Here is a 26,619-nt window from a genome sequence, read left to right as displayed (position 1 = left end):
TGCTGGTGTTACTTTAATGCTGGTGGGAAAAAGTAGCAGTGTTACTTTTGTTGTTATTGTAAAAGGTTTAACTCACTTTATTAACTGCATTTTACTCATCTTAAAGCACAGATCACTTAGCATTAGCAATTAGAATTAGCACAATGCACATTAGGAGCTGTCAACTCCCACTGAAGGCACTTTGGGATCAACTCCAGATCCTCATCAGTACTGTGGTCAGGGGCACTGACAGGAGAGTTAACAGATATATACCTGTTTTTAAGGGTGGGGGAAACTAGAGGACATATAGGACAGTGCAGGGGGAACAGATAACTCAACACAGAGGCGAACCCGTAACCTTCTTGGTGTGAGTTGGAGGTGCACCACTAGCCACCGTGCTGCTCATTTATTCTTATTGCATGTGTTTTGCTTGAGTTTCACCCATTCATTCATTTTCTAAACTATAGTCCTTGAGAGGGTCGGAGGGATGCTCAAACCTATCCTGTTGTCAGATCATTGTAGGACTTTCTTGATTTCATGAGAGAGAAATCTGTACAGGGTGGGGAAGCAAAATTTACAATGAACATTTAGTTGTTTTTTTCTCACCAGGCACTACGTCAATTGTTTTGAAACCAAACATATTGATGTCATAATCATACCTAACACTATTATCCATACCTTTTCGAAACTTTTGCCCACATGAGTAATCAGGAAAGCAAACGTCAAAGAGTGGTGATTTGCTGAACGCACTCGTCACACCAAGGGAGATTTCAAAAATAGTTGGAATGTCCATACAGACTGTTTATAATGTAAAGAAGAGAATGACTATGAGCAAAACTATTACGAGAAAGTCTGGAAGACACTATTAAAGAAGAATGGGAGAAGTTGTCACCCGAATATTTGAGGAACACTTGTGCAAGTTTCAGGAAGCGTGTGAAGGCAGTTATTGAGAAAGAAGGAGGACACATAGAATAAAAACATTTTCTATTATGTCAATTTTCTTGTGGCAAATACATTTTCATGACTTTCAATAAACTAATTGGTCATACACTGTCTTTCAATCCCTGCCTCAAAATATTGTAAATTTTGCTTCCCCACCCTGTAAACATCATCAATGATCCACTACCCCCCCCCCAAAAATTGAGATGGCCTAGCTACACTTTGTACACATTGCACTTTAAATGGTTTATATATTGTATTCATATTCCAAACTATCGATGACAGGGAGCAGGTATGAACCAACCAATCTGTGTTAAAGTATCATTAGGATTTTCTCCTTCACACATAAACCTAGGCTACATTGAGACAGCAGGTCTTAATGCACATTTCAGATTTTTTGGTGAAATCCGATTTTTTTTTGTGCTTGTTCATATTGCACATTAAATCTGGCTTCTATCAGTTTTGAGTATGAACTGACCCTGAAGTGACCCGCATGCGCAAAGGAGGTACTGATTCAACACATGACCACACAGGCACGCACTATGTTTATGGAAGTAAGTATGGTTTTCCCACCGCTTCTCCTCCTAGGACGCAGAATTGTGACGTTTGTTGCATTTCTGTGACGTAAAGGTTGGATAAATGCAACCTGGCTGTTCAAAAAAATTGGATTTGTGCTGTTCAAACTGTCTTTAACAGATCAGATACAGGTCACACATGAGCAAAAAAATTGGATTTGGGCCACATTTGTCTGCAGTCGAAATGTAGACTAAATTGGTCAAATTAATACCTCTGTCTTACATTCTTCACATGCTGTATAAGCTGATAGTTTACATTAGAGCTCTGTTAGTTTAACTCTGAATTATAGCTCTTTTAGCTTAGCTCTGTTTGTAGGCACAAATCACCCACAGTAAAACCACTGATCACCTCAGTGTGGTTTGTGTGGTCAGGAGCTGCACAAAAGATCTGTTTTAATCATCTAAACAAGGTCAGAACCATCACAGTTTAGTCTGAACTGTGGATCAACATGCAGCATAACATTATTTAGTAACTTTAAACCTTCATAAGCCTCATAATCAAACTCACTCATGTGGAAGAAATGCTGTGATTTCAGCAACAATTCTTTAATTTTGGAGTGATGGGGGTTTTTTTTGTTTGTTTTTGACACTTCGTCACATTTTTTGACAGTTGTTTCTCAGTTCAGCTCATCTCATCAACTCAGCTTTGGCATTAGTTTTCCTCACCATGGAGAGACCAGCAGAGTGACCCACTACTCCCTCTAGTGGTCACATTCACAGTGACAAATTGGCTGTTATTAAATTGGCTTACAATACTACATCTTTGAAATGCAACTCATTGACATCTTTTACAAACATCAGAAAATTGTATTCTGAATACTTTACTAGTATTTATAGGTTTTAGTTTTAGAATTTCTGGGGAGATATTCTAAACTAAACTAAACTAAACTAAACAACTAACTAAATAACTAAATTAAATTAAATTAAATTAAACTAAAATCTTTAAAGGAGTCATATTTTGCTAAACCCACTTTTATTAGTCTTTGGTACATTTATTTGTGTATTTGGGGACCCTAATTGTTCAAAAAGTTTGAATTTGAACCCTCCAGGTGCTGCAAAGCTATCTTCATACTCATTTTGGCAAAAATCAAGTAGATTTCTGCAACCCGATTTAATTCCTGCTTAATTTGTTACTTCTATAACTAGTTACATCACAACATTTGCCCATTTAAGGTCAAGACTTCTGAAGAACATTTCTCTGAGTATGACATACTGTAATTGTTTGTCAGCAGCAGCAGTTATAGTAAAAACTGAAAATGTGTCCAAACTTTGAGCCGATTACCTAAAATGTTCACGTTAGTTGAACAGGACAGAGCAGCACAGTCAACAACCTGGAGGGGTCGGGCCTGAAGTGGCTCATTTGCATTTAAAGGGCCAGCGCTCAAAATGACCTTTCTGGTGTTAATACTCAGAAATAGCGTTGAAGATGGACCTGTGGAGCTTAATTAATGAAGAATTCAGACCCAAGCATAGCATTTACAGTTTATGTAGACCACAGGGAAATGTTTTCAAATGCATGATTCCATTTAAAAAAAGAAAAATATCACTCCTTTAAAATACAAATGCTCCTTAAAGCTGTTACTGCCACAGACCTGATCCTGGACCACACATTCGGACAGAAACAGAGCTTAGATGTTTCAGTGTAAACATCACCATTATGGATGATTTCTGGACCTGCAGCTGCCACACAGCGTCACAATGACACTGATACTCTGGTGGTTCTTATACATGAGCTGAAAATGGGCCAAACATGCAGGTTGTAGGGTGCACAGGGTCAGAGTTGTTATTCTCCAAGGAGCTGTATGTGTTATTCTTACCATAAACTATTGTGTAACTGTACTAATGAATGAATCTCCACAATAGACATAAATATATCATGAAAGTCTCTGTCAGCAAGACAAAACCTCACTGAATAATTGTATAAAAGCTGCCACATCACGCTGAGCAAGATTTACAGATCATGAATAAATCATGGGAGGTGTTTTAGAAACAGATAACAGCCACTTTATATGTTTTAAACCTGTGGATGATGCAAAACACAGTTGTTCTATGAATAATTCATCCAAACTATGCAATATTATCTCTCAAGAGCACTTGTCTTTCTGATATCAACACAAAAAATCAAAGCCCAGTTAGAGTATTTTGTGTTGTTTCGAAAAGCCCATTAAACTGTGCTGAGGGGGTTGTTTATTAGTTTTTGGTATGTTTTTAATATTAATTTGTTCCAGAGGGTCCTTCAGTGAAACTTTATGTAAATCAGGATGCAGAGCTTGTTGAGTGATGTGACACAAGCAGGTGAAAGTGTTAGCCAGGTAGAAATACACAGTTAACGGCATTTTAAGTAAATATTACAACACTAGGACTCATTTTAGCCATATAGGGATATATTTCATTTCAGTGATTTGTTTTTAGTATTTCTTTGCGGTACAGAGGAAATATGATATAACACTTACTACAGTAAAGCATGAACATTGTACCATGTATATTGAATACACACATCTACAGAAATAACAAGTCAACAGTAAAAAAAAAAAACCAACAACAAATCTTGTTATAAGTGTTGCTGAGCACAAATCCTCATTTTATTACCCTGCTTTATATACCTCAACATGCTGTGGTTATATTGTGGTTTTAAGAGCTTGTTCTTCACGGAACAGGTACGTAGGCTTCTGGATTTTAAAACAATACAGCTTCTGGATTTATTTCACTATGTCTTATCTTCATATCTGATGTGAAAATCACGGAAAGTTTACCTCATATTACATGTTATTGTTGTCTGCACAGTGAACCCTGACATCACCACAAAGTCTAAGATATACAGTATGGGCATTTAGGAAGATCTAATTGCAGATATAGAGTATAGTATTCATAATTATGATTTAATTCATCTATAATCACCTGAAGATAAGGATTATTATGTTTAATTACTTTAGAATAAGTTGTTGATATTTACAGAGGGAGTGTGTTGATGTTCATATTATACATATCATGATGCTGTGTTTCTACAACAGCTCAAAAGAGAACTCCTCTTCTTTTTATAGTGTTTCCATCCAGCATTAAGGTGCATTTCTATCATCTGCAACATTCTAGTATGAAGTGCAGTTCTTGCGTTCTTATCTGAGAAAACAAAACCCCCCCCCCCCCCCCATTCAAAAAAAAAAAAAATAGGATTAAACAACCAATGGCTTCAGGGAATTCTGTGTTTGCAGGAACTGAATATTACTAAATATCACACAATGAACATTTAAAATATAACAGTGACTGGGTTAACCTGGTCCAAACCAAACTGCTATGACTACTTTATATAAACACAAAAGGGCACAAAATTCAAAGTTTGTAAATGATAACATAACCATACTGTATGTGACAGGTACACGTATTGTATTTTAACTAATAATGTGTGTATGTTTAACAGAATTGAATTTATAAAGACCTTTCCTCCATTTATTCTGTATAAAATGTGTTTTATTTAATTTCAAAAGCAAAAATAGAACACCCTAGCCGATAGAGTTAGACTTGTCACATCAGTAGCCATTTTTAAAACAGGTTAAAACGTACCTTTTTGACAGTGTTCTGTTGAGTTGTGTGTGCATGTGCGCATGTGTGGTTGTGTGGGTATGTGCATGTGTGACTTTAAGTGTGTGTACATATGATTTTTTACTTGCACTTGCTCTCTTTTTTTGATTGCTTTTTTACTTGCACTTGCTCTCTTTTTTTTGATTGCTTCTTATGCTATATACCTGTTGTGTAGCACATTGAGTCTGCCTTGTGCATGAAATGCGCTTCATAAATAAAGTTGAACTGAACTGAATTTCAATAGTGTTTTGCTCTGATATTTATGTAACATGGGGAACTCATATTCAGTGCGAGCAACAGGTTTTCTGAATCCAATTTCAATTGAAGGAACTCAGTCGTCTAAAAGCTTGGTTTATGATGCGTTCCAAATAAATTAATCCATCAATACAAGCAAAAAGCTTTCATTGTTATGTTGTGCAACTATAGCAAACATTGGTAATTGATTGGTGCTCATTGTGCTGTACTTTGAACTCCTCCCTGCTTGGTTTTAGTCAGTTTTACATTCTAAGAGCTTCCATGTGCAGATCCTAAATATGTAATGCTCACTGAAGCTCTGAGAAATATTTAATTAAGACATGAGACCTGCATATATTTCTTAAATTAATTACATGCATCCTCTGTACATTTTCAATCAGTGACGGACATGTTTTGAATGATAATTTCTGCCCCTAATATATAGAGTAATTGAAAGTGATCATGAATACGTCCTGTGTGTTAAGTGGAAGCCTGACTGTACATACTGTATATCTGTGAACGTGCAAATCGTTTTAGAGAGGTGTCTGTATTTGCTTTTGGTTTCACATGCAGTCTATAATATTAATGAAGCATAAATATCATGATTTTTTATGACTGGCATCATTGGATGTCACGTGGAAGATAAGAAACAGCATTAGATGACAAGTACAAGTACAGTTCTTGTTTATTTTACAGTATAACTATCATTTTAATGAAAAAAAATGTTAAAAAAGGACCAAGCTGTGTAGTACTGCTTATGTTGCATGGATATGAAAAAATAATACTCACAGAAATAAATGAACATGGTCACAGCCCACTCCCCTCCTTAATGGGTCTCCAGTCTACTCAAGTGAGAATATATATTATTTCAAATATTTATTGAAGCGAAATAGTCAATACTCCTTGCTTGAAGCCGCCATAAACACACAGAAAGGCTTCATGAATCGATAACTGTATGTTTTGATTTTTCAAGGTGCAACTGGGCCATCGATAGTCTGATGTAATATTTTACATGTCTTCGGAGGGTTTGTTTCTATATATATTCATTTTTTCCCTCTGTTTTATTAGTGTTTATCTGTGTTGTTTTCGAGAAACATGGATAGAAGAGACAGAGGAGGATTATATTAAAAAACATAAAATGAGTCACTGTTGCGTCAATTATTCCTTTGGGGAGATTGAGACATTAAGAAACAGGTTAAGGAAAACAGAAAGAAATGGACGATTTGGAATGAAAAAAAGGCAGCAAATGGAGCGAAAGACGAACATAAAACATGGCAACAACACACACACTTCACATCATTTCGATAAAAACCTTTACACAATACTGCTTTAAAATAAATTAAACATGCCTCTGGTCATTCGTCTCACATGGCTTTGTTCAGTTTTCAGTCAGCTGCCAACTCTGATGAACTGAAGTGGACAAAAGAAAGACGTGACTGATGAAAGGACACAAGGATGAGACAGTCTTCATTACAGCCGTCACTAGAGGCATTTAATTCTGCCAGACAGGCTCCATTTTGCTGGATCTGCTGACCTTATTGCAGCTCACTGCCCTGCAGTTATATGACAATCAGCTACCGTCATTAATTTGCTTTTTGTAATTCACACCATACTTCAAATGGTGACAGAAGTGAGGTCAATTAGTCTTGACTGACAACACATTTAAGGCTCTGATCAAAAGCTGTTTTATTCCCAACTAAAGCAGGAAACATCATTTTAAATTGTCTCCTGTAATTGTTTCTTAAATATATACTGCAGTGTCTCCTATTATCATGTTTGGAGGCGATATGGGTGGAAATCATGAGGCCAAAGCTGAGAATCCTTACTCACATTTTAAGTATCCAGGCATAAGTGTTTGGAAAATAACAGATTATCATGTTGAATATGGGCTGCAGGGTACAGCAGTGTGTCAAACCCCTCTCACCAAACACTGTTGGACTAATCTCTCCCCACACAGGAAATGATATTTGATTTTGTATCTATAGAAGAGTGGGTGGCTGTTCACAGAGTCTGTCGCAGTGGCTCACACATGGACATCCTCTTATCCCCCATTTAGAGCAAGTGCATCACTGAGTAATGTCTGACTGTAGACAGAGTTAATATCCCTTCAAAAGACAAACCAAGCTCTGGTTTGTAAACACTGTTGAATATGTTTTTTTATACCATCATGCAGGTGAAAACTCATAGAATAAATGTGTCCAAATCAGGGATTAACCTATAAAGACTCAGTGCTAGTTTTGTAGCAGTTCCCAAATTATTACTATTCTCTCTCTTCTTCTTTCTTAAGTGAGTTATAACCATTTATTATAATATTATCTACTGTATTTTACCTTTTTTTTGAGTGAAAATCAGGTATTTTTCTATATTTCATTCACTGATCATGTAGATCACAGGTGTCAAACATGTGGCCCGGGGGCCAAATCCAGCCCGCCAAAGGGTCCAGTCCAGCCTTTAGGATGAATTAGTGAAATGCAAAAATTACATTAAGACATTAACAATCCTTTTAGTTCAGGTTCCACATTCAGACTAATTCAATCTCCAGTGGGTCAGACCAGTAAAATACTATCATAGTAACATATAAATAATGACAACTCCAAATTTTTCTCTGAGTAAATGTAATATTTTCATGTATTTACACTAAAACAAAGTATAATTTTGCAAAAAATGTGAATAACCTGAAAAATATGAACAACTTGAAATGTCTTAAGAGAAGTAAGTACAATTTTAAAAATATTCTGCCTGTTACTAAATGTTGTGTGTATTTTTTATATTATAATGTAAATGTGTAAATGATAAACTAAGGCAGAATATTTTTAAAATTACACTTATTTTTTTCAGTTTGTTAATGTTACTCACATTGTTTTAAAGGATAGTTTGTAGATGTAACCTTTTCACATAATGTAAATTAACTTTTTTCGCTCTGAAATGTAGAGAAAGTTTGGAGTTGACATTATTTATATATTATTATGTTATATTTTACTGGTTCAGCCCACTGCAGATCTGATTTAGCTGAATGTGGCCCTTGAACTAAAATGAGTTTAACACCCCTGATGTAGATGGTCATAAAAGCTCAGGGTTTTGAGGGTTAATATTTCAAAGAAAACTGAAGAAAAAGTGACTTTTTCAACAAAATATATCATTAACTGAACAAACTAAGTGTCTCCATCCACTGTCATTTATGAAATTATGGTTTTACTGGTGAATCAATGTTGTAGACGATGACAGTGTTTCCATGTTCACTACGGAGACACTGAACATCAAAATGGGTCATTTGATGTCCATGAAAAGATGACAAACTGCATTTTACACCAATTATTTCCGTATATTGATAGGATTAATGGTACAACAGGTGTTAAACATTTACATCAGTAGATGCTTTTGGTCTCTGATGGCTGTTTGGGTCTTATGGATTAAGATTCTTACCTGGAGGAGAACTTAGATGATCTGTAAAATGTCTACTTTTGGGCTTCTTCCATTTCAGTGGATCTGTGTTTAATGCAAAATATTCAGGGTGTATCAGAAAAAAGTAGATTCTGTGGACATATGTGTTTATTGACCATGTAATTGTCCCTTGATTGACACCAGTGTTCTGAATCAGTTTTCAAGCTTCAGTCAACAACACTAATTTGAATTGTGCAAAATAAAAGTCTTTTGTGCATGGAAGTGTAAGGCTTAATATGAGATCTGTCGCCATGGATGACAAGTTCCATTGGTCTTTTACTTGCATATATAAAACAGGAAAAAAAACAAGTATATGTTAACCCCCTATCATCGATATAAGGTTTCACACATCGGTGAGAAACTGAAAATGGATGGCAAAATTTGCTCAGTGAGTCAGATTTGGGTTTTACACTTCAGGATTTTAATTGAAGGAGTACACTTCTGTTAGTTGAAGGATTCCAGCAGCCGTTTGGCCTTCCACATGCGCCCTGTTCCTTGCCACGCAAATTTGTGCCCTCCTCAACATATCTACAACGTCATGTCCCTGTCCTGCCTCAGGAGTTAGCAGGTGTAGCCTCATATATTCAGTCATAAAGACCCCAACCTTCACTGGCAACCAAAAAAATCTATTGATCTAAGATGTTTAATAATTTCTGATCCACTAATTCTATCAATACATGTAAATAATTGATGTACATTACAGTTTGTCATCTTTTCATGGTTATCAGATATGGACGTTCGGAGGCTCCGTAGTGAACATGGAAACACATCATCTTCTACAACATTAATTCACCAGTATTACCCATGGAGTTGGATTAATGACAGCGGATGGAGATTCTTTTTTTTTTTTTTTTTTTTTTGTTTTATGTTAAGTTATTGATATCTTTGCTGAAAAATAACATTTCTTGAGTTTTTCCTGTTTCTAATATAATTACCCTCAACTTTAATCTGAGTTTTAATGAACATCTATATGATCAGTGATGTAAATTTTTGAAAATACTGGATTTACACTGAAAAACCACAAAATACAGAGGATATTTTTAATAAATGTTGACAAATCACTTAAGAAAGGTTAAATAAGAGAAAAAATATTTTGGAAGTGTCACGAACGTAGCAGTGGGTCTTTATGGGTTAAATGATCTGTGAAATTAAAAAAAAAAACATGAGACATTGAGGAAACACTCAACTTATGCACTGTTGCCCATTAAATTGGAATAAAATATCTCTTCTTTTCTCATGTAATAATTATGATAATGTGATTTTTTTCTTGATAGATAAAGTGTATTTGGGACTCTGTGTATGTAATCATTGTACCTGGTCAACAGTGATTACCGATGTGTTAAAGAGGAATAAAAAACAAAATTATTCCAATTTTATGGCCAACAGTGTACATGATCTACATCTTACTGCTACTAACACAACACAAATACAAAAAAAATACAACACATAAATGAAGGGATTAAACAAGATTCTTTTGGAGACTCCCATGTGCAAAAACATTTAAATCAGGGTCCAAAGCAATATGCCGCTACCACATTAATGAAAGCGTCCAGAGAGAAGTAAGCTCACATGTGACAACATGGGGCTGAAGTCCAGGCTGTGGTAGAGTGGACTCTCAGCTGGCTCAGCCTTGGACTTGGCAGCAGCCTCGTCCTGTCGCTGGGGGCAGATGGCCTCTCCCTCAGAGTCAGGCGTCAGCTGTTCACATGAGCACAGATGAACAACTTAGTGCATCGGACGCTGAGTCGCACCCACAGCTCTCAGAGGAAACAACACTGTTGTACAGACCAACTCCTGACAGCTAACAAATTACACTCCAACGAAGTGAGTTCTCCTTCCATGAAACAACTCACTTTTAGTCTGTGAAGATATGTCTCATTCCAGGTAGGCAACAGTAACTACTTTTTCATTATATTAAGTTATTATGTTTTGAAATGATTGCTATGATTGCACATTGCAAAGAAATCAGTGATTTTGCAGACAGTAATATAAATGTAAATAAGATGAAATAATCTTTTTTTTTTTATTATTTTTTAAACAACATAACAGCATAATAAACCAATTAAAAGTGGAATTACTTTGGTTGTTTTTCATCCTCTGTAGAACATCCTGTTTTTTTAATTTGACAATTCCCATTAGAAAGTGTGAGTTTGTTTGTCAGTACTTAGACACTCACCTCTGTGATAGGACATGGAGCTGATATAAACAGGCAGCAGGATCACCCACCTGCTAAAGCTCCTCTAAGTCCATTTGCACACTGTGGGATCTGCCTGAACAGCTTATAAGGTCTTACATTAATACAGTGAAGCTAGACAGTAGAAGATGAGACAAAAGAAGAAAGTAAATGTGTGATATGTCTTTTTTAGCTGGTTTTTTCCACTTTGGTTAAGGTAAAACATGCTTTATATTGACTTATTTCAGGTGTTTTGTTCCTCAATAGGCATTAGAATGTCCTGTTATTTGCCAGGTGCTTGTTTTCATTGAATTGCTCTGTAAACAGGGTCCATAACCACCATGTCCAGAACAATAAGTGTGTATGACAATGGCACCAAGCCACCAGGTCATTTCCCCATCTGCATCCTGTTCTTGAACAAAAGAACCAGGAAAAAGGAACGTTAAACTCAAAGGGGATCCCCCGTGTCCCTCTCTGGTTCCTGAGCTGGGAACTACAGCGACATCCTCTCACACACTTATTCCAACAAGTGTATTTTTGAGAAATGGAATGTGCCAAATAAATCAAAGTCTTTTTTTTTTTTTTCTTTTTGCACATTTGTCCTCATGGTGATACATAAGTTAAGATATCAGACAGGAAAAGCTGCATTAGTGGAGATGATGACACTCTTCTCTGTTTACAGGTAGAGCAGGAAACAGTTCAGTGTTCATTCTTCATTCAGGAGCTTCCTCTTTCCCTGGACGCCACATGCAGGACTTTCCTGCTTCTACCCTTCAATGAACAAAGCGGATTCACAGTTACAGTAATAATCCTCTAAGATGGCAGTCACTTCACTTTATGCGACTGAGGAGCCTGGCTTTGAAGTGGACATATGCACACTTGAGATTAATATTAAGTATGAAGTCATCCCATCTATTGTCTGCTCTGTGTGCCTTTCATTTGGACTCATCTACTGCTTTTTTGGTATGTATTTACCACCACTGACATAAGAGGTTAAATGAACATAATGTGACAGAAGTTCTTAAACAATGCACTCTTTTTCATTTTCCCTGAGCACAGAGTTGTTATATAGTCAGAGTATTTTATTAGCTCACCTGATGCTTTAAACCCACAGTGGCAGGTGTCTGGAAGATGCCAGGGTTTAAGGTTGGATAAGCCCAGAGCAGGAGTAGGCAGATGGAGATTCCTTGTCTGATTTTGACAGAGGCAGCGTATATAAAACACCACCTGTTAGGGCCGACATCTCACTGGTTTCAACTGTCTGAAACCAACAAATATTCATGCCCAATTCAACAGTGATTTTGTATAGTTGTGTAAAACTTCTATAATCCAGATGATAGAGCTGCTGTTGAACTCATGCCAGGTAACACTTGTGGAAAAAAAAGCAGTATGGAATTTAACATACCTTTATCTATGAACACATGCAGACACAAATCCAATGAAAACAAACTGTGACATTGATTAAGAGGCCCATCGACCTGCTCTTTAAAACATGTGACATTATGCAAACACACAGACAGGTTGTCAAAGTCTATGTTTCCAAATGCTCGTACAGAATAAATTAGCCTTGAATCCTTTGCAAGGAATTGAATATGTGCAATTATTTGAAGGAAAACAGCTGTTTTACTTGTGTTGTAATCTAATTTGATATAAAGGGTGTCAGAATGTTGATTTATTCATGATAGAAGAAAAAAATTAAACTTAGTGATTTTCATGCATATGTCAACAAAGCATCAACATCGACAGGATCATGCAGTCAGTGCTTTTATCACTGTGATTCTGGATCTCAGTGCCGTCACAGTGTGAGCGGCTGCAGTGATGACGTGTAGGGGCCTGTGAGGACTGTTGGACTAAAAGCTTCAGGCTCATGTTTAATACAAATGTATCGTCAAAAATCTGTCTCCTCACAGTAGGACACACAAGTCCTGAGTGTTCTGTAGATATTCATATCATAGGCTCTTGAATTGTTGAATTTCCCTCGGGGTTAATAAAGTATCTATCTATCTATCTATCTATCATCTATCTATCTATCTATCTATCTATCTATCTATCTATCTATTGTGTTGAAATGATCACATGTAAAACCTTAACAGGCAGAAATCAGGAAAAGAAAATAATTATTCATTGGATCTGAAAATACACACCCTTCCTCTTCTTGGTCCTAAAGATAAACTGAATGTAAAGATGGATGATGGCCATAAAAACAAGCTAGAATGTCCTGGTTAGAGGAGCAGCCATGTTGTGCTCTGACAAATGTGATAAAACACCTGTGAATGGAATGATCTCCCCCAGTGGCCATTTGAGGTACTGCAGACAAAAGTCCCCATGGAACACAACAAAACACATCTGTAAAACAATGAAAAGGTTGGATTTTTAACCTCTTTTTAAAAAGATTTTATTCATAAATGCCTGGCCTGGGTACAAAAAAAAAAAAAAAAAAAAAACCGGACTGTATTGAGCATTTACCAGTTAAAAGAACGGTGGCAATATACTTAAAGGTTATCATGGAATTTCTGCCCAAATGAATACTGCTGTCTAACTCGAGCTTTAATTACATGTATTGGTTCATCCTTTTTCTCAAAGTCTTTCTCAAAGTCATTTCCTCACCTATGTTGTCCAACTACTAAACACAGTTAGTTGTGATTGTAATTATTAGTGATATTTTCATTAGACTTCTTTTTATGTTTTATTATTTGTTTATTCAGTTCAAATGTTTTCTCTATAGCTGATTGCTGTTCCTTGTACTGACCCATGTATGTTAAAAGGTTGTAAAAGGTGTAAAATGTCACAATGGGCATAAATTTACATTGTTTGTAATGTCTAATAACCTTGAATTAATTTTGGATTTGAGACACATTTAACCACATTTCTAATCTTATTCACCTCTTAGGATACCGCTGCTTTAGATGCTCAAGATGTCATGTTCTTTTCTGGCTTCATTTGTGGATCAGCGGCTGTTCTTCTTTTGTACAACAAGGAGCCTGTGTTGGACTCTCAGCTGAGTGTGGAGACCAAGGCAGGCATCGGCCTGGGCGTGGGTGTGCTCTGTGGACTAATGACCATGCTGGTGTCCACTATGGGACTCATCTTTTCTGGTTTACAGCTGGGTTGCCTGTTCTGCGTCTCCATCCTTGTTATTATGGGACAGTTTCACAGCCTTACTCCAGTGTGGGCCCCACTCGGTGCTGTTCTGGCTGCCAGCGTCCTCACTGCTGTTTTCACCCTTCAGTGGCAGAAACTGTTCACCATCATCTACACATCTGTGTTCGGAGCAACCACTGTGATGCTGTGTGTGGATTACATGATAGGCACATTTGCTCTGCTGGATCAGGTGTACGATATGCTTTGTCAGGCTGACCTTCGCCCTCTGTGCTGGTTTAACTGGGCGACCACAGGGATCTGCCCTGTTCTGAGTTTGATAGGTGTGATAGTGCAGTGGAAGTTCACCGCCAGTGGAGTATCACACACAGATGGTGAGTTACTGCTGGGGTGCTTTTGCACTGTTTTCATGTTAGATATACCCCTAAAAGCAAATAACTCCTTTGTGTTTTTGCCTCTGTTTTTGGATGATTTCCAGCTGGACACAAAAAGCACAAGAAACACAGCAAAAAGCACAATTACAGAGAGCCAAGGGGAAGACCTCATACTTATCGCCAACGCAGGCCTCCGATCCTGAAACGCTACGCAGGAGACGTCTTAGCACCGGTCAGTGGTTCAGATTAGAGCCATAAAAAATGATTACTTTTACTGTAGCTCAATCTGTAAATATTTCTGGATAAATTGAATATTTGGACTATAACATCACAGTAAATGGTGAAGATAATGCCCTCAAATGTCTCGTATAACCCAATAACCCAAAGATATTCAATTTACTGTTCTACCACTAAGGTTTTTTTTGTTGTTGTTCTTTTTTCGACAACATGTTTATTGAGTTTTTCAACAAGTAATTGAAATTGAGTTAAATTAACAATATACTTACAAAGAAAACATATACATAGATAAAATTAGTAAAGCATATAATTCATTACATGATAAAAATGACAAATGGCAAAAAAAATTATAATTATCAAGGTGTGAACTTATGCTACACACTTCTATAGTATTAAAGAAGGCACATTATGCACTTATAAATACACATCACATTAACAGTATCTAACATTTATCAGTTCATGACATGAGTGTTGCAAAAAGATAAAAGGAAGAGCAAGAAAGAAAAGAAAAAACACCCTTATCCACCCACATCTAACATTTATGAAAGATCTTTGTCCCTAAATAGCTTAGAAATGGACCTCGAATACTTTTAATCTTTCTCGTCTCTCTTGAGTTACATAAACTTTTCCAAAGGTAACACAGGGACACTTCTTTACGCCATCGTCTAATACTTGGTCAACCTGAACATTTACATGTATTACTCTTAGCTTATAAAACACATGTTTATAAGATCTGTTCTCTATGTCTATTAGGATAGAACCAAGGACAAACAGTTGAGGTTCCACAACAATATGAAGTAACAGAATTGGTTGAAATACTAAAACAACTTCCTATCAAAATTCTTTATTCTTGAACACCCCCCCCCCCCCCAAAAAAAAAAAAAAGTCTTTTCTTTCTTTACACTTGTTTCATTTGTCTGGAACATATTGTTGTTGTTGTTACTTGGTTATATTTTATGTGCCTCTGTTACAGTCTTTAATGCAGACTCTGGGGCTGCATAAGGGACACATAACATAAAAGATGCTATAGTGTGCCAAGTAATGATTGACATAGTGATGGTTACAGGCTGTGGTCAGTCAGGTGATAGTTTGGGGAATAATTAAGACTAAGTTGATATTAAATACGTACAGAAATATGGGGTATGTGATGTGCAACATAACTGAATGAGTGGATAAAACCAGCACTGCAAAAGCAGACTCCACTTTATACACTTATAATGTCATTTCAATTGTAGTGCCCCTTTCTGTTCAATCAAATCCTTTTTTTAGGGCTTACCTCTCACTTCTACTGCAGTTTTTGAATGTTCCAATTCATAATAATGACTATAATAGCATGAATAATTAAAATACAATATAACTCCTTGCATTACTTGCACATATTAAATCTCACCTTACAGTGCCATTTAGAAGAGAAGAAACAACTCTGACTTTTACAAATTGATGAATCAGTTATCAGTAGTTGCCAACTTATTATTAGTTGACAACTTATCAATTAATTCATTATTTTTTTGTACCTTTAGTTTAGACTAAAATGTTCCAACCAATACCTTTTAATGTATTTTAAAGACAAGTGCTTATTCTGGCCCTGATATAATTGCATGAATAATTCAAATACAATGTAAGTAAGTACATTACTTAAAGTTAATACATATTAAATCTCACTCTATAGAGCCACTGAGGAGAAAAGAAACCATTTGAATGTTTTTCCAATCAATGAATTATCAAAACAGTTGCCAATTATCAGTTGAAAACCAATTTATCGACTGATTAATCTTCACACTTCTATCATAGATTAAAACATCACAGCCCGTTGGTTTGAATTTCTTTAAAAGACAAACACATATTCAAGGACTGATGTAATAGCATGAATAATTCAAATACAACATAACTCATATTACTTATAGTTTATGTGTATTAAATGTCACCTTACAGACCCACTGAGGATAAAAAGAACCATTTAGACATGTTCCAAACCAATGAATTAATTATCAATTGTTGCCAGTTATTAGTTACTAGACAGCTAATCAATTAACTCGTTAATCTTTGCACTACTATCTTAGATTAAAACGTAACAGCCATCAGTGTTAATGTCTTCAAAAGCCATTAAATATTCTAGCCTTGATAATTAGTATTTTTTTTAATTTCCTGTGCGTGACTGTACAAGAAAAGCGAAAATGCCTCATGTTGAGTAATTACAGTAGATGATTCAGTACATTCAATATAAATGTGTCTGTCTCCTGTTTGCCGTTGCAGAGTTATCTCCAGAGCCTTCAGGAGCGCCAGATGGGAACAGGCTCGTCCACCAGCAGCATCAGCACTATCACACACACTTTAATTGACTATGACTTTGAGACGGGCTCCATGGTGCCTCTGACTGCTGCCTCGCCTGTGTTTACAGTCTGAAGGAATCAATGAGAACTGTGTATCTGATAATTAAACATCCCCTTAATTGTTCAAAATGGCACAATAGCATAGCAACCTTTTATTACGCAAATACTACTACAATGATCTTGGAGTGACTCCATGTTATTGGATTCATACATAGATCTCAAACACGTGTAGATGTGACAGCGTAACAGGAAATTCACAATATCATATGCAATACAAATTCAGGATATACTTAAGAAAAAAGGTGACTATATTATATACGACTAATTTTACAACAACAGAACAGCTTAATATTACAGTGTGTTTGCATTTTTTGTGTGTTAAAGGTACAACAATATTTATAGGCCCTTGCACTCATGTGGATTTTACTTCCTCTGGCTGGCAATGGACCTTTACTCTGGTTAAATTTGTTTGGGGCCACTGTGGGAATTAGCTGAAGTAGCCAGAGTGCTGGTGTTATTATGAATTATTAAGGAGTGCAGGAGAGTATAAGAAACGTCAGTCAAATACTGACAAGCTGTGAGGAGGTCAGATAAAATGCAGGAACACCTGAGTGGGTAAAATATGGGTTTTTGTTAGTGCTTCATTAGTCCACACAGACTGATGTCAAACTTTATGTGCACTTATGATTATTATTCCAGGAATGTAACATAGATGCCTTACCTGTGAACCATAACATCAAATCCTACTGAATCTCACAAAAATAAGGTCTTTTTGCCTGATACAGTTGGATATTTTTGCAATGACTGTCCCACCGCCGCAAAACTGAAACATTATAATCCTGTATTCTCTCACTCTGTCGTTAAATTGAATTCATTGTGCAAAATATTTCCCTGCAGAATAGATTTGTACAAGGTGTAATCATTTTTAAACTGTTTGAAATAAATAAGCTTCTATCACTCTTAACATTTTGCATCATTGTGTTATGTTTGATTCAGAGAGCCCTGGTTCCCCCTGGTGGCTCAGTTATCGCATTGCATCCATTGTGAGGCGGTGTCCTGAGGATAGGCCTTCTCTACTGACTGCTGGTTTTGGTCTACACGCCAGTACTGTGTGCCTTTAAACAAATATATGTAACCATTTTTCCATGTTAGTGCAGCATCACTGTCACTCGGTGCCCCGCGGATGAATTTCCCAATAGGTTTTGGATACGAGCTGAAGTCTGTTGGTCCAATTTCATCCCACTGCCAGTATCCAGAGCCCTGAAATTAGGAGCAAATCATTCACTGGCAGCTACGGCAGATATTCAGCAAAAACATATGTCCACACACAACTGGAGGGGATTCTCATTGTTTTAGCTTACTTTGAAAAAGATGATTTTTTTTGTTCTTATTGAAGTAAAGGCTGAGTCAATATTAGCTGGAATATTGGACAAGCGCCTGGGGAAGCCGTGGTCCAGCCTGAAGCCTGTGTATCTCCACAATTTGTCTCCTGTGAGAAACAAAATACTCAGTACAACACAGAAATGTAATCATCAGCAGAAAACAGTACAAATGTCTTTTTACTGTTCGTTCTCAGATAGGCTTGACTTGTACTCCTTATGTTTAAACACAACCATCTACACTTTCTCTCCATAATATTTGGTATAGAAGTACTTCAGTTTTAATGTGTTTAAGGAGAATTATTATGTGTATGTTGCACCATTGCACAACATTCTAACATGTTGACAGATTCAACCTAAAGTAACAAGATGAACAACATTAAGGATATAACCAGAGCACAAATAGACCAAAAAGGGTAACTGATAGTATATAAATGCATCATAACATTTTGACTTCTGTTACTGACACTGCAAACTGATTTACTCTTTGTAGGCAAGTCATGTTTATTATTTACATATGTAAGTCTAAAGTGGTGTAATAGTCTACATTGTATTAATATTACACAAGGCTCAGGTAGTTTTCAACAGAAACAGCTGGTCTTTCACTCAACTTCTTTTTTTGCTTTTCTACATATGAGAGTGTTCCCTTTTTCTTTGTTACTTGAGTAAAGAAGTTAAATCAGTACTTGTACCTTTACCAGAGTGTCTGTGTCTCTGTCTATGTAGTACAGTATTTAATCTGCATTGTGCCACAGTGTGAACGGGTAGAACAAATGAATCTACCTTTAAGAAAGTAGGACTATAACCAGAGCGTAAATAGACACAAAAAAGGGTAACTGATAGCATATAAATGCACCATAACATTTTAAATTCTGTTATTGACACTGCAAACTGATTTACTATATGTAAGCAAGTAATTTTTTATTATTTACATATTTAAGCCTAAAGTGGTGCAATAGTCTGCATTATATTAATATTACACAAGGCTCAGTTAGTTTTCAACAGAAACAGCTGGTCTTTCACTCAACTATTTTTTTTTTTTTTTTTTGCTTTTCTACATTTGAGAGTGTTCCCTTTTTCTCTGTTACTTGAGTAAAGAAGTTAAATCAGTACTTCTACCTTTACCCAAGTGTCTGTATCTCTGTCTATGTAGTACAGTATTTAATCTGCATTGTGCCACAGTGTGACCGGGTGGAACAAATGAATCTACCTTTAAGAAAATAGGACTTTCCGGTCCGTTGAGAGTAAACAGCTGCACTGAGGCTCCCTGGCAGATCCTTCCACAGTGCAGATATCAGCACTGGACTGTTGTAGCCAGAGCTGGACAGAGTCCACACATACTGACCACTGAAAACATATGTCTTCTGGGAAGGGCCTGCAAGAACACAGAGAAAATATAGGTGGAAACATCTCACTTTAGGGGAGTTACTTCACCAAACACATTTGGTCTTTATTTTCTGTGATGAGTTCATTCTGACATCTCCATGGAGTCAAATTACCCCACATAGTGGCATCTAGAGTGGCTTTGCAGGGATCTGGAGCACCACTTCCTCCAGGCACTGCAGGGCTGGCACTTTTGGATGGAGGCTTTCCTGAATAATAAGATAATCCTTTATTAGTCCCACAACAGAGAAACTTAAAAATGTAACAGCAGCAAAATGGATAACAAAAATAAAGCAACACTAAGTAAAGGAATAAATCATTTTAAAAAAGTGAGAACAATGTCATACTGTTGCCCAAAAAGCGGGAATAAAATATTTTTTATTTACCTCCTCTCATTAAATGAATGTGATAATGTGATTTATTCTTGATAAAGTTAACTGGGACTGTATGTAATCATTGCACCAGGTCAAAGGTGATTACTGATGTGTATAAATAGGAAAAAAAGAGGAATGTGTCTAAAAACAAGTTAATTCCAACTGTATGGGCAACAGTGTACAACAAGAAAAAAACAAACTTTACTTTTACTATATCATAATTACTATTATTATTACTATTTACTATACTTACTATACTATAATTTACTCTTACTCTTACTATAATTGCACATGGATATTGCACTTTACCACACACAGTGGTAAAAGAGGTATTTATAACCTGACTTAACTAAATATACAATTATTTTTGGCAAAATATACTTAAAACATGAAAAGTTAAAGTTGTCGTTATACAATAAAATGGTTCCTGTCAGAGTTGCATTATTATACATGATGTTTTTGGATTTTTGTCAATGTTGCATTAATGTTAGTGCCGCAATTTATTTCGGTAGATGTTTAAGGTTAGTTCATTTCAAGTTCTTTATACGTCTTATTCATTAATCAATAGCAATGCAGCAAATGCAAATCTAAGTTGATTTGACTAAAGAAGGAGCAGAATTTTTTTTTTTTTTTATCAAAAACACTAAACATTGACACATTTAGAGATACATGGTTTTCAGTGGAAAAGGAAGGGATGAAAAATGAAGAAAGAATCTGAAACTGTCAAATGTAGGTGAGTAAAAAGTACCCTATTGTCTCACAGATGAGGTAAAGTGTATTAAAATGTTAATACTGAAGTAAAGCATAGGTAGACTATCTCATATTTGTACTTGAGTGAAAGTACTTCTGCTGACCATATAAAGCCTGGATTCCTTGTATGTCGTCCGGATGGAGCTTGAAGTTGGAGCGGTACCCGTTGTACACGGGTCCCATCAGTGCATTGTAGTACTGGGAGTGGCCCAGGCCGAGGGCGTGGCCGATCTCATGAGCGGCCACGATCCTCAGGTTGGAGCCGGAGCTTTTGCCTTCTGTCCACAGTTCATCCCCATCAAAATGCACAATGCCGGACTCAGGAGCATCAGCATGGGCCAATATATGACCTGAAGATGGAGCAGGAGTCTTTACTACACATCCATATTATAAAAGCCAAGTGGCCCCTGTGTGTGTGCGTGTATGTGTGTCTCGGGTTTCACACAAACTCCAGAAAGAGCTGACTGCTGCAGTTCGGCATATGTTGGTATTTTTGGTCAAGGAACAGACTAGTGAAAATGGCAAGTTGATAAGACCAATATTTTGGGAGATATTAGTAATTTTGGAATACAATAGCCTTACAATCACATTGCTATACCCAGAACACTTTGGCGGTGACTGCTGGACAAATGCAGTACAGCATGCATAAATACACAACAGCATAAAAACTACCACATCTAGAACCTGTGGATCCCCATGGGTCAACGCGCTAGTTGCATTTACATCTCTATTCACAGGGTCAATGGGATCAAACATCCTTTTATACATAAATGGATGTAAATTGCTCCTACCTCGACCATCAAAGGGGACTGGACATGTCCTGTCCTTCTTGTGAAAGGAGATTTTGATGTCTGCTTTTCCTCGATGCACTTCTTTGAATCTTAAAGGTGACACATCACTCCAGTACTTAAACCCACTCTGGATGGCTGTGCGGGTTTTTCCTAGACCCAGATCAGAGGCGTAGTTATAGATGCGATAGGTCAGCATCTTTTTTCGCCAGTAACCTGTAGGAGGACAAAAAATGATTTAACCTTTCAAAAAAAACTTTACTGAGTAATATTCGGAGGAGTGTATACGTAACCTTTTTTTTTTTGTAAAACAGCTTTACTCACTCATGATTCGATATCTGAGGGATGTGTTACTGAATGAGTCTTCTAAACCACAACGGGGTTTGTTCATCATAGTCAGAGTAGATGAATCAAGTTTTCCTGATATCTGCAGGTTTGTTGCCTTCTGAAAGATCCTGACATAAGAAATATATAAAACACAAAATAGAATAGAATAGAATAGAATAGAATAGAATAGAATAGAATAGAATAGAATAGAATAGAATAGAATAGAATAGGTTTATTGCCATAGCAAAACACATGTAGTACAGGGCAACACAATTTTACATGAGTTTACAGCAGTTAAACAATATACAAATCTAAATAGAAGAGAAGGAAAAATATATGTCCGAGTACACATACACACAAACACACTTAAAAACATAAAAAGAGCCAACCAAGTACATACAAACTATGCATGGTAACATAAAAACATAAATAAAGATACAGATGGAGATAGAGATAGAAATAAAAACCTATAACTGATAATAAAAAGTAAAAAAAAAAAAAAAAAAAAAAAAAAAAAGAACCCAGAAGCCTAAACAAATACAACAAAACATTTTTTTTTTTTTTTTTTTAATTAATTTTAAAAATTCTTCCTGTATAGGTGAGTTTTTAGCACTCCTTTAAAACACAAAACTGATTCTGCTGATTGGATTAAAAAGTGCAAAAGCACAGTCACGTCTGGAACAGTGAGGTGGAATAATTATAAGTAATATATGAGATGACCTGAGAGTACAGCAGCAGGAATAAGTTTAGAGAAATGGTATTGATACAGAAAGTTATAGCACTAAAAATGTTTAGCATTCAGTAATCCTAAAACAGAACAAAACAGGAAAAAAAGATGAAATACAGTCACCTTAGAGCCTCTGCTATATCCTCAGGTCGATGGTTTTGTCCATTACTGTCCAGCGGGATGTGCAAGTAGCCATACTTCCTTAAATATGCCTGAAGACAAAGTGGTTTTAACAGATTTTAAATTTGAACCCTACCATTCTTCATTTTTTTAAATGCAAACTACTGAAAAATGTCATAACCATTTGGAATGCTGTTAAAGCTTTGTTTATAACAATATCTTTAAGATTGGTGCATCATACCTATTCAACTTGCATAAATAGATTATAATCACAAATTGTGTTACCAGCCACGATTCTCAGCAATAAATGAAGACAGAGGTGTAAATTTGGTAAAAAATCTTAACAATAATACTTCATATTTTCTGAACTTTCCTACCACTGCTTCTGTAAACTCTTCTCTGCTCAGGGCAACAGAAGAGGCTGTTCTGAGCAAAACAAGAAGCACCATCAGCTCCAGTCTAGTAGCCATTCTTTAAGCTGGAGTCTTTGTCCATCACTGAAAAATAAAACCTTAGATCCAACACACCAAGGCAGCCTTCTCAACCACTGAGCAGGTTTTGAATCTACGCATTGCTAAAGGTTTCACTTCTTCCATCCAAATTAGTCCTTCTGGTTTGTCTGTGTCAGCGCTACAGCCAGTGTCTGTAGTTTTTATACCATCAGGACCTGCCTCAAAACCACATAATAAACCTTTATCCGGAATGTGATGTGCAGACTACAAAAAACAATATATATTTCAGACACGAATGGCATGATCACGCCCTGTTACGCCACCAAGTGTGCAAAAATAACCCCCAAGAGATGTCTGCTATGTCAAAAGAAACAATAAATCCAGATTAATCTACATGTAGATTCATGTTTGCTCTCTATTAACAGTGTTCAATCAGCAGAGAATTTGACCTGGTGAGTCATTTTACTAATAAAACCTCCACTTCCTTTATTTTCAGTCAAGTTACAATATGTAAATGTGAGTAAATTATTTCCCAGACAACATAAATTGAGGTGCGACAGATGTTCAGGAAATATTGCCACAATTTATGCTTGTGCAACAGCATCTCATATAACTTGGAACATTCTTTTACTTAATGGTTACAGCCCCACGAAGAAAACAACTAACCACACTTCCACAGCAAGACAAGTGTTAATTATAATACTAACAATGTGAGATCCCACTCAGAACAAAACAATAACGCCTCCATAAAACCACTGTGTCTTCTGAATGGAGACAGAGTACGCCTCTTTTCCTGTTAGACCAATGTCAGTGAGTGGACAAATAGGAGGAAAAAATGCTAGAAATAAACTTCAATCACATTCTACTGGCCATTCTTGGCTTTTTCTTTCCCACTATTAATAGTTACTTTATGTTGTTATTCAGTCTAAAATGGTCACAGTATTTAGATTTAGCTTAATGGAGAAGGCATACATAGTAATACACTGTCTACAGTCACGGAAAAATTATTAGACTATCATAAGTCATCAAAAACAATGGTTATGCAATCAAGTACTAACTCTTGTGTATATCATGTGACTAAAACAGACAGAAAAGAAAACATGGAATGCCTAAAAGCACTTTTTTTGACAGTACAATGCCATAGGTATTGATGTAAGAACTGAAGTGATTTTAATTATTATCAAAAAAACATGGAAAATGGCTAGATATCAGATCTTAAATTAAACTCTTATGAGCTTTGTTTTGTTGTTATCATTATATTTGTCCAAAATAATGTACCTTTAGTTGTACTAGGCATTAAAATGAACAAGAAAATGAAGAAAACAAGGGGTAGTCTAATATTTTTTTTCAGCGACTGTAAGTGCAAGCTGACAAAACATACATAATATGGGGAGTTATTATTATTACCTCTGCCAAGGAGGTTATGTTTTTGCCAGGGTTTGTTTGTTTGTTTGTCTGTCTGTTTGTTTGTCTGTCCGTTAGTGTGCAACATAACTCAAAAAGTTATGGACAGATTTGGATGAAATTTTCAGGGTTTGTTGGAAATGGGATAAGGAAGAAATGATTAAATTTTGGTGGTGATTGGGGGTGGGGGGCCCACGGGGGGGCCCACTGATCAGCCTTGGCGGAGGTCTGCGCTCTCCGAGTGCTTCTAGTTACTAATTATATTTTCATATTTAAGAAATCATTCTGTTCATCTGTGCAAGGTTGGAACAATTATGCAAATATTGTTTCATGTCCTGTTAACATTACTCCAACAAATCATACTCTCCTGCATATGTAGTGGTTATAATACATACTTCATTCAGACATTGGCCCTGTTTGTATTATGCACATGCACATTTCACACTATTTGATGCTCGTTTTATGCTTTCCAGCTTTTTAACATTTGACTAAAGTAACACTTCTTAAAAAAAAAAAAAAAAAAACAGCACTGCAGTTTTTCATATATGGAAACCAGTGTGTGATTTAAAGGTTCAATATGTGATGTTTACTGACATCTAGTGGTGAAGCTGCAGGTTGCATGGCTCTGCTTTCACCTCTCACTCCCCTAGGGTGGCAGTTAAAGATGCAAAAATCCCATATTAAAGCCTATGGGGACATTAACCCCAGCCCATAATAAAATGTAATTAGATGCAACCCACCATAAAAAAGAATTAAAGGAAAGTATGGTGACACAGTCTGACACAATAATTTATATTTTCAGGTGATTATACTCTGATGAAAAGATAATTGTTTAAATTAAATTACCCTAAATCCCTGTAAATCTTAGATACTGAACCCATTAAAATATATTTTTTTATATTTTGCATGTTTTGAGTTTGCAAATGCTTTGAACACCATCAAGAATGAGGTGACAATGCCTAAAACAGTAAACAGAAACAGCCAGACACACACACTGAGGAAAACCAAATGATATTTTAGGTTCTTATGTTAGTTAGCATTGAGGCTGGAGATCCCCCCAGCCCCTACAGCACTGGAAAGGGGCATCTGACTGACATTTCATCGACCTTACCCACAAAGGTCAGCAACATATACATAAAACTTAAATGTAATTTTAATTGTATGAAATTCAGAGAGAAGTTGAGAAAATGCTAAGCATCCATAGTAAAATCCAACCAAAGTCAAATTAAACCATTTGTCTGAAACTGAAATGAACTCTTCCTACAGATGCTTCCTGTAAAGTATCATCAAGCACCGTCCCGTAGTTTCAGAGGAAATGCTTTTTACATAAAGACGAATGAAGAGTCACACACAAACACATTCCAGGACATTTCAAAACCTCACTTGTCCTATAAAAACTTCAAATAAAGACGGTCTGGTTCAAGTCTGTGCAAACTTATGTCTGTTACTTCATACCTTTTCTTAGTGTAGTTTCACTGAAATTTGGAGTTAACAAAAATGCAAAATGACATTAATCAATAATCATATCAACCCTTTGTAAAGATTGAAAATTTCTTGTTTAAGAGATTTTTCTTTTTTTTTTTTAATTCAATAACGACAAATGGCATAGCACATAGCTAATAAATTGCATTAAGTTTGATAGGAAAGTACTAGTTTTCCAGCTCTAAAACACAAAATGATGACAGACATACTAACTCTATGCTTTTTAAGCTGAGGGATGAAAATAGCAGATGAATGAACAAGGCGAAACACCATTGGCTTGTATTTTTTTTTTTCCATGTACCCTCTTAAATCTTTATGGTGGTTGCTGTTTCTTTACTTGTATTTATTGTGGCTTTTTTTTGGGGGGGGGGGGGGGGGTTCCTTGGTGTTCGACATAAAAACAAGATGAACTGTGGGTAAAATGTGGGTAAGTGGTATTTGCAGGAACAGGGACTTAAGTGTGCATAAAGACCTGA

The 26,619-nt window shown here is 36.2% G+C and overlaps 1 protein-coding gene and 1 pseudogene across 1 annotated transcript; one reads left to right on the top strand and one right to left on the bottom strand.

Annotated features, from left to right (window-relative positions):
- Positions 1-10,535: 10,535 nt before the first annotated feature.
- Positions 10,536-17,919, top strand: LOC115422546 (transmembrane protein 198-like; annotated as a pseudogene).
- LOC115422548 (matrix metalloproteinase-19-like) lies at positions 17,332-23,398 on the bottom strand. Its single transcript, XM_030138916.1, has 9 exons — positions 23,183-23,398; positions 22,809-22,897; positions 21,956-22,086; positions 21,635-21,847; positions 20,948-21,193; positions 19,836-19,928; positions 19,547-19,711; positions 18,319-18,446; positions 17,332-18,217 (listed from the first exon to the last, which is right to left on the bottom strand). The coding sequence occupies exons 1-9, from the start codon at positions 23,273-23,275 to the stop codon at positions 17,978-17,980; spliced, it is 1,398 nt and encodes a 465-aa protein (XP_029994776.1). The 5' UTR covers positions 23,276-23,398; the 3' UTR covers positions 17,332-17,977.
- Positions 23,399-26,619: the final 3,221 nt, after the last annotated feature.

The sequence above is a fragment of the Sphaeramia orbicularis genome, chromosome 7, assembly GCF_902148855.1.
Source record: "Sphaeramia orbicularis chromosome 7, fSphaOr1.1, whole genome shotgun sequence".
NCBI lineage: Eukaryota > Metazoa > Chordata > Actinopteri > Kurtiformes > Apogonidae > Sphaeramia > Sphaeramia orbicularis.
This window is presented reverse-complemented; position numbering and strand designations above follow the sequence as displayed.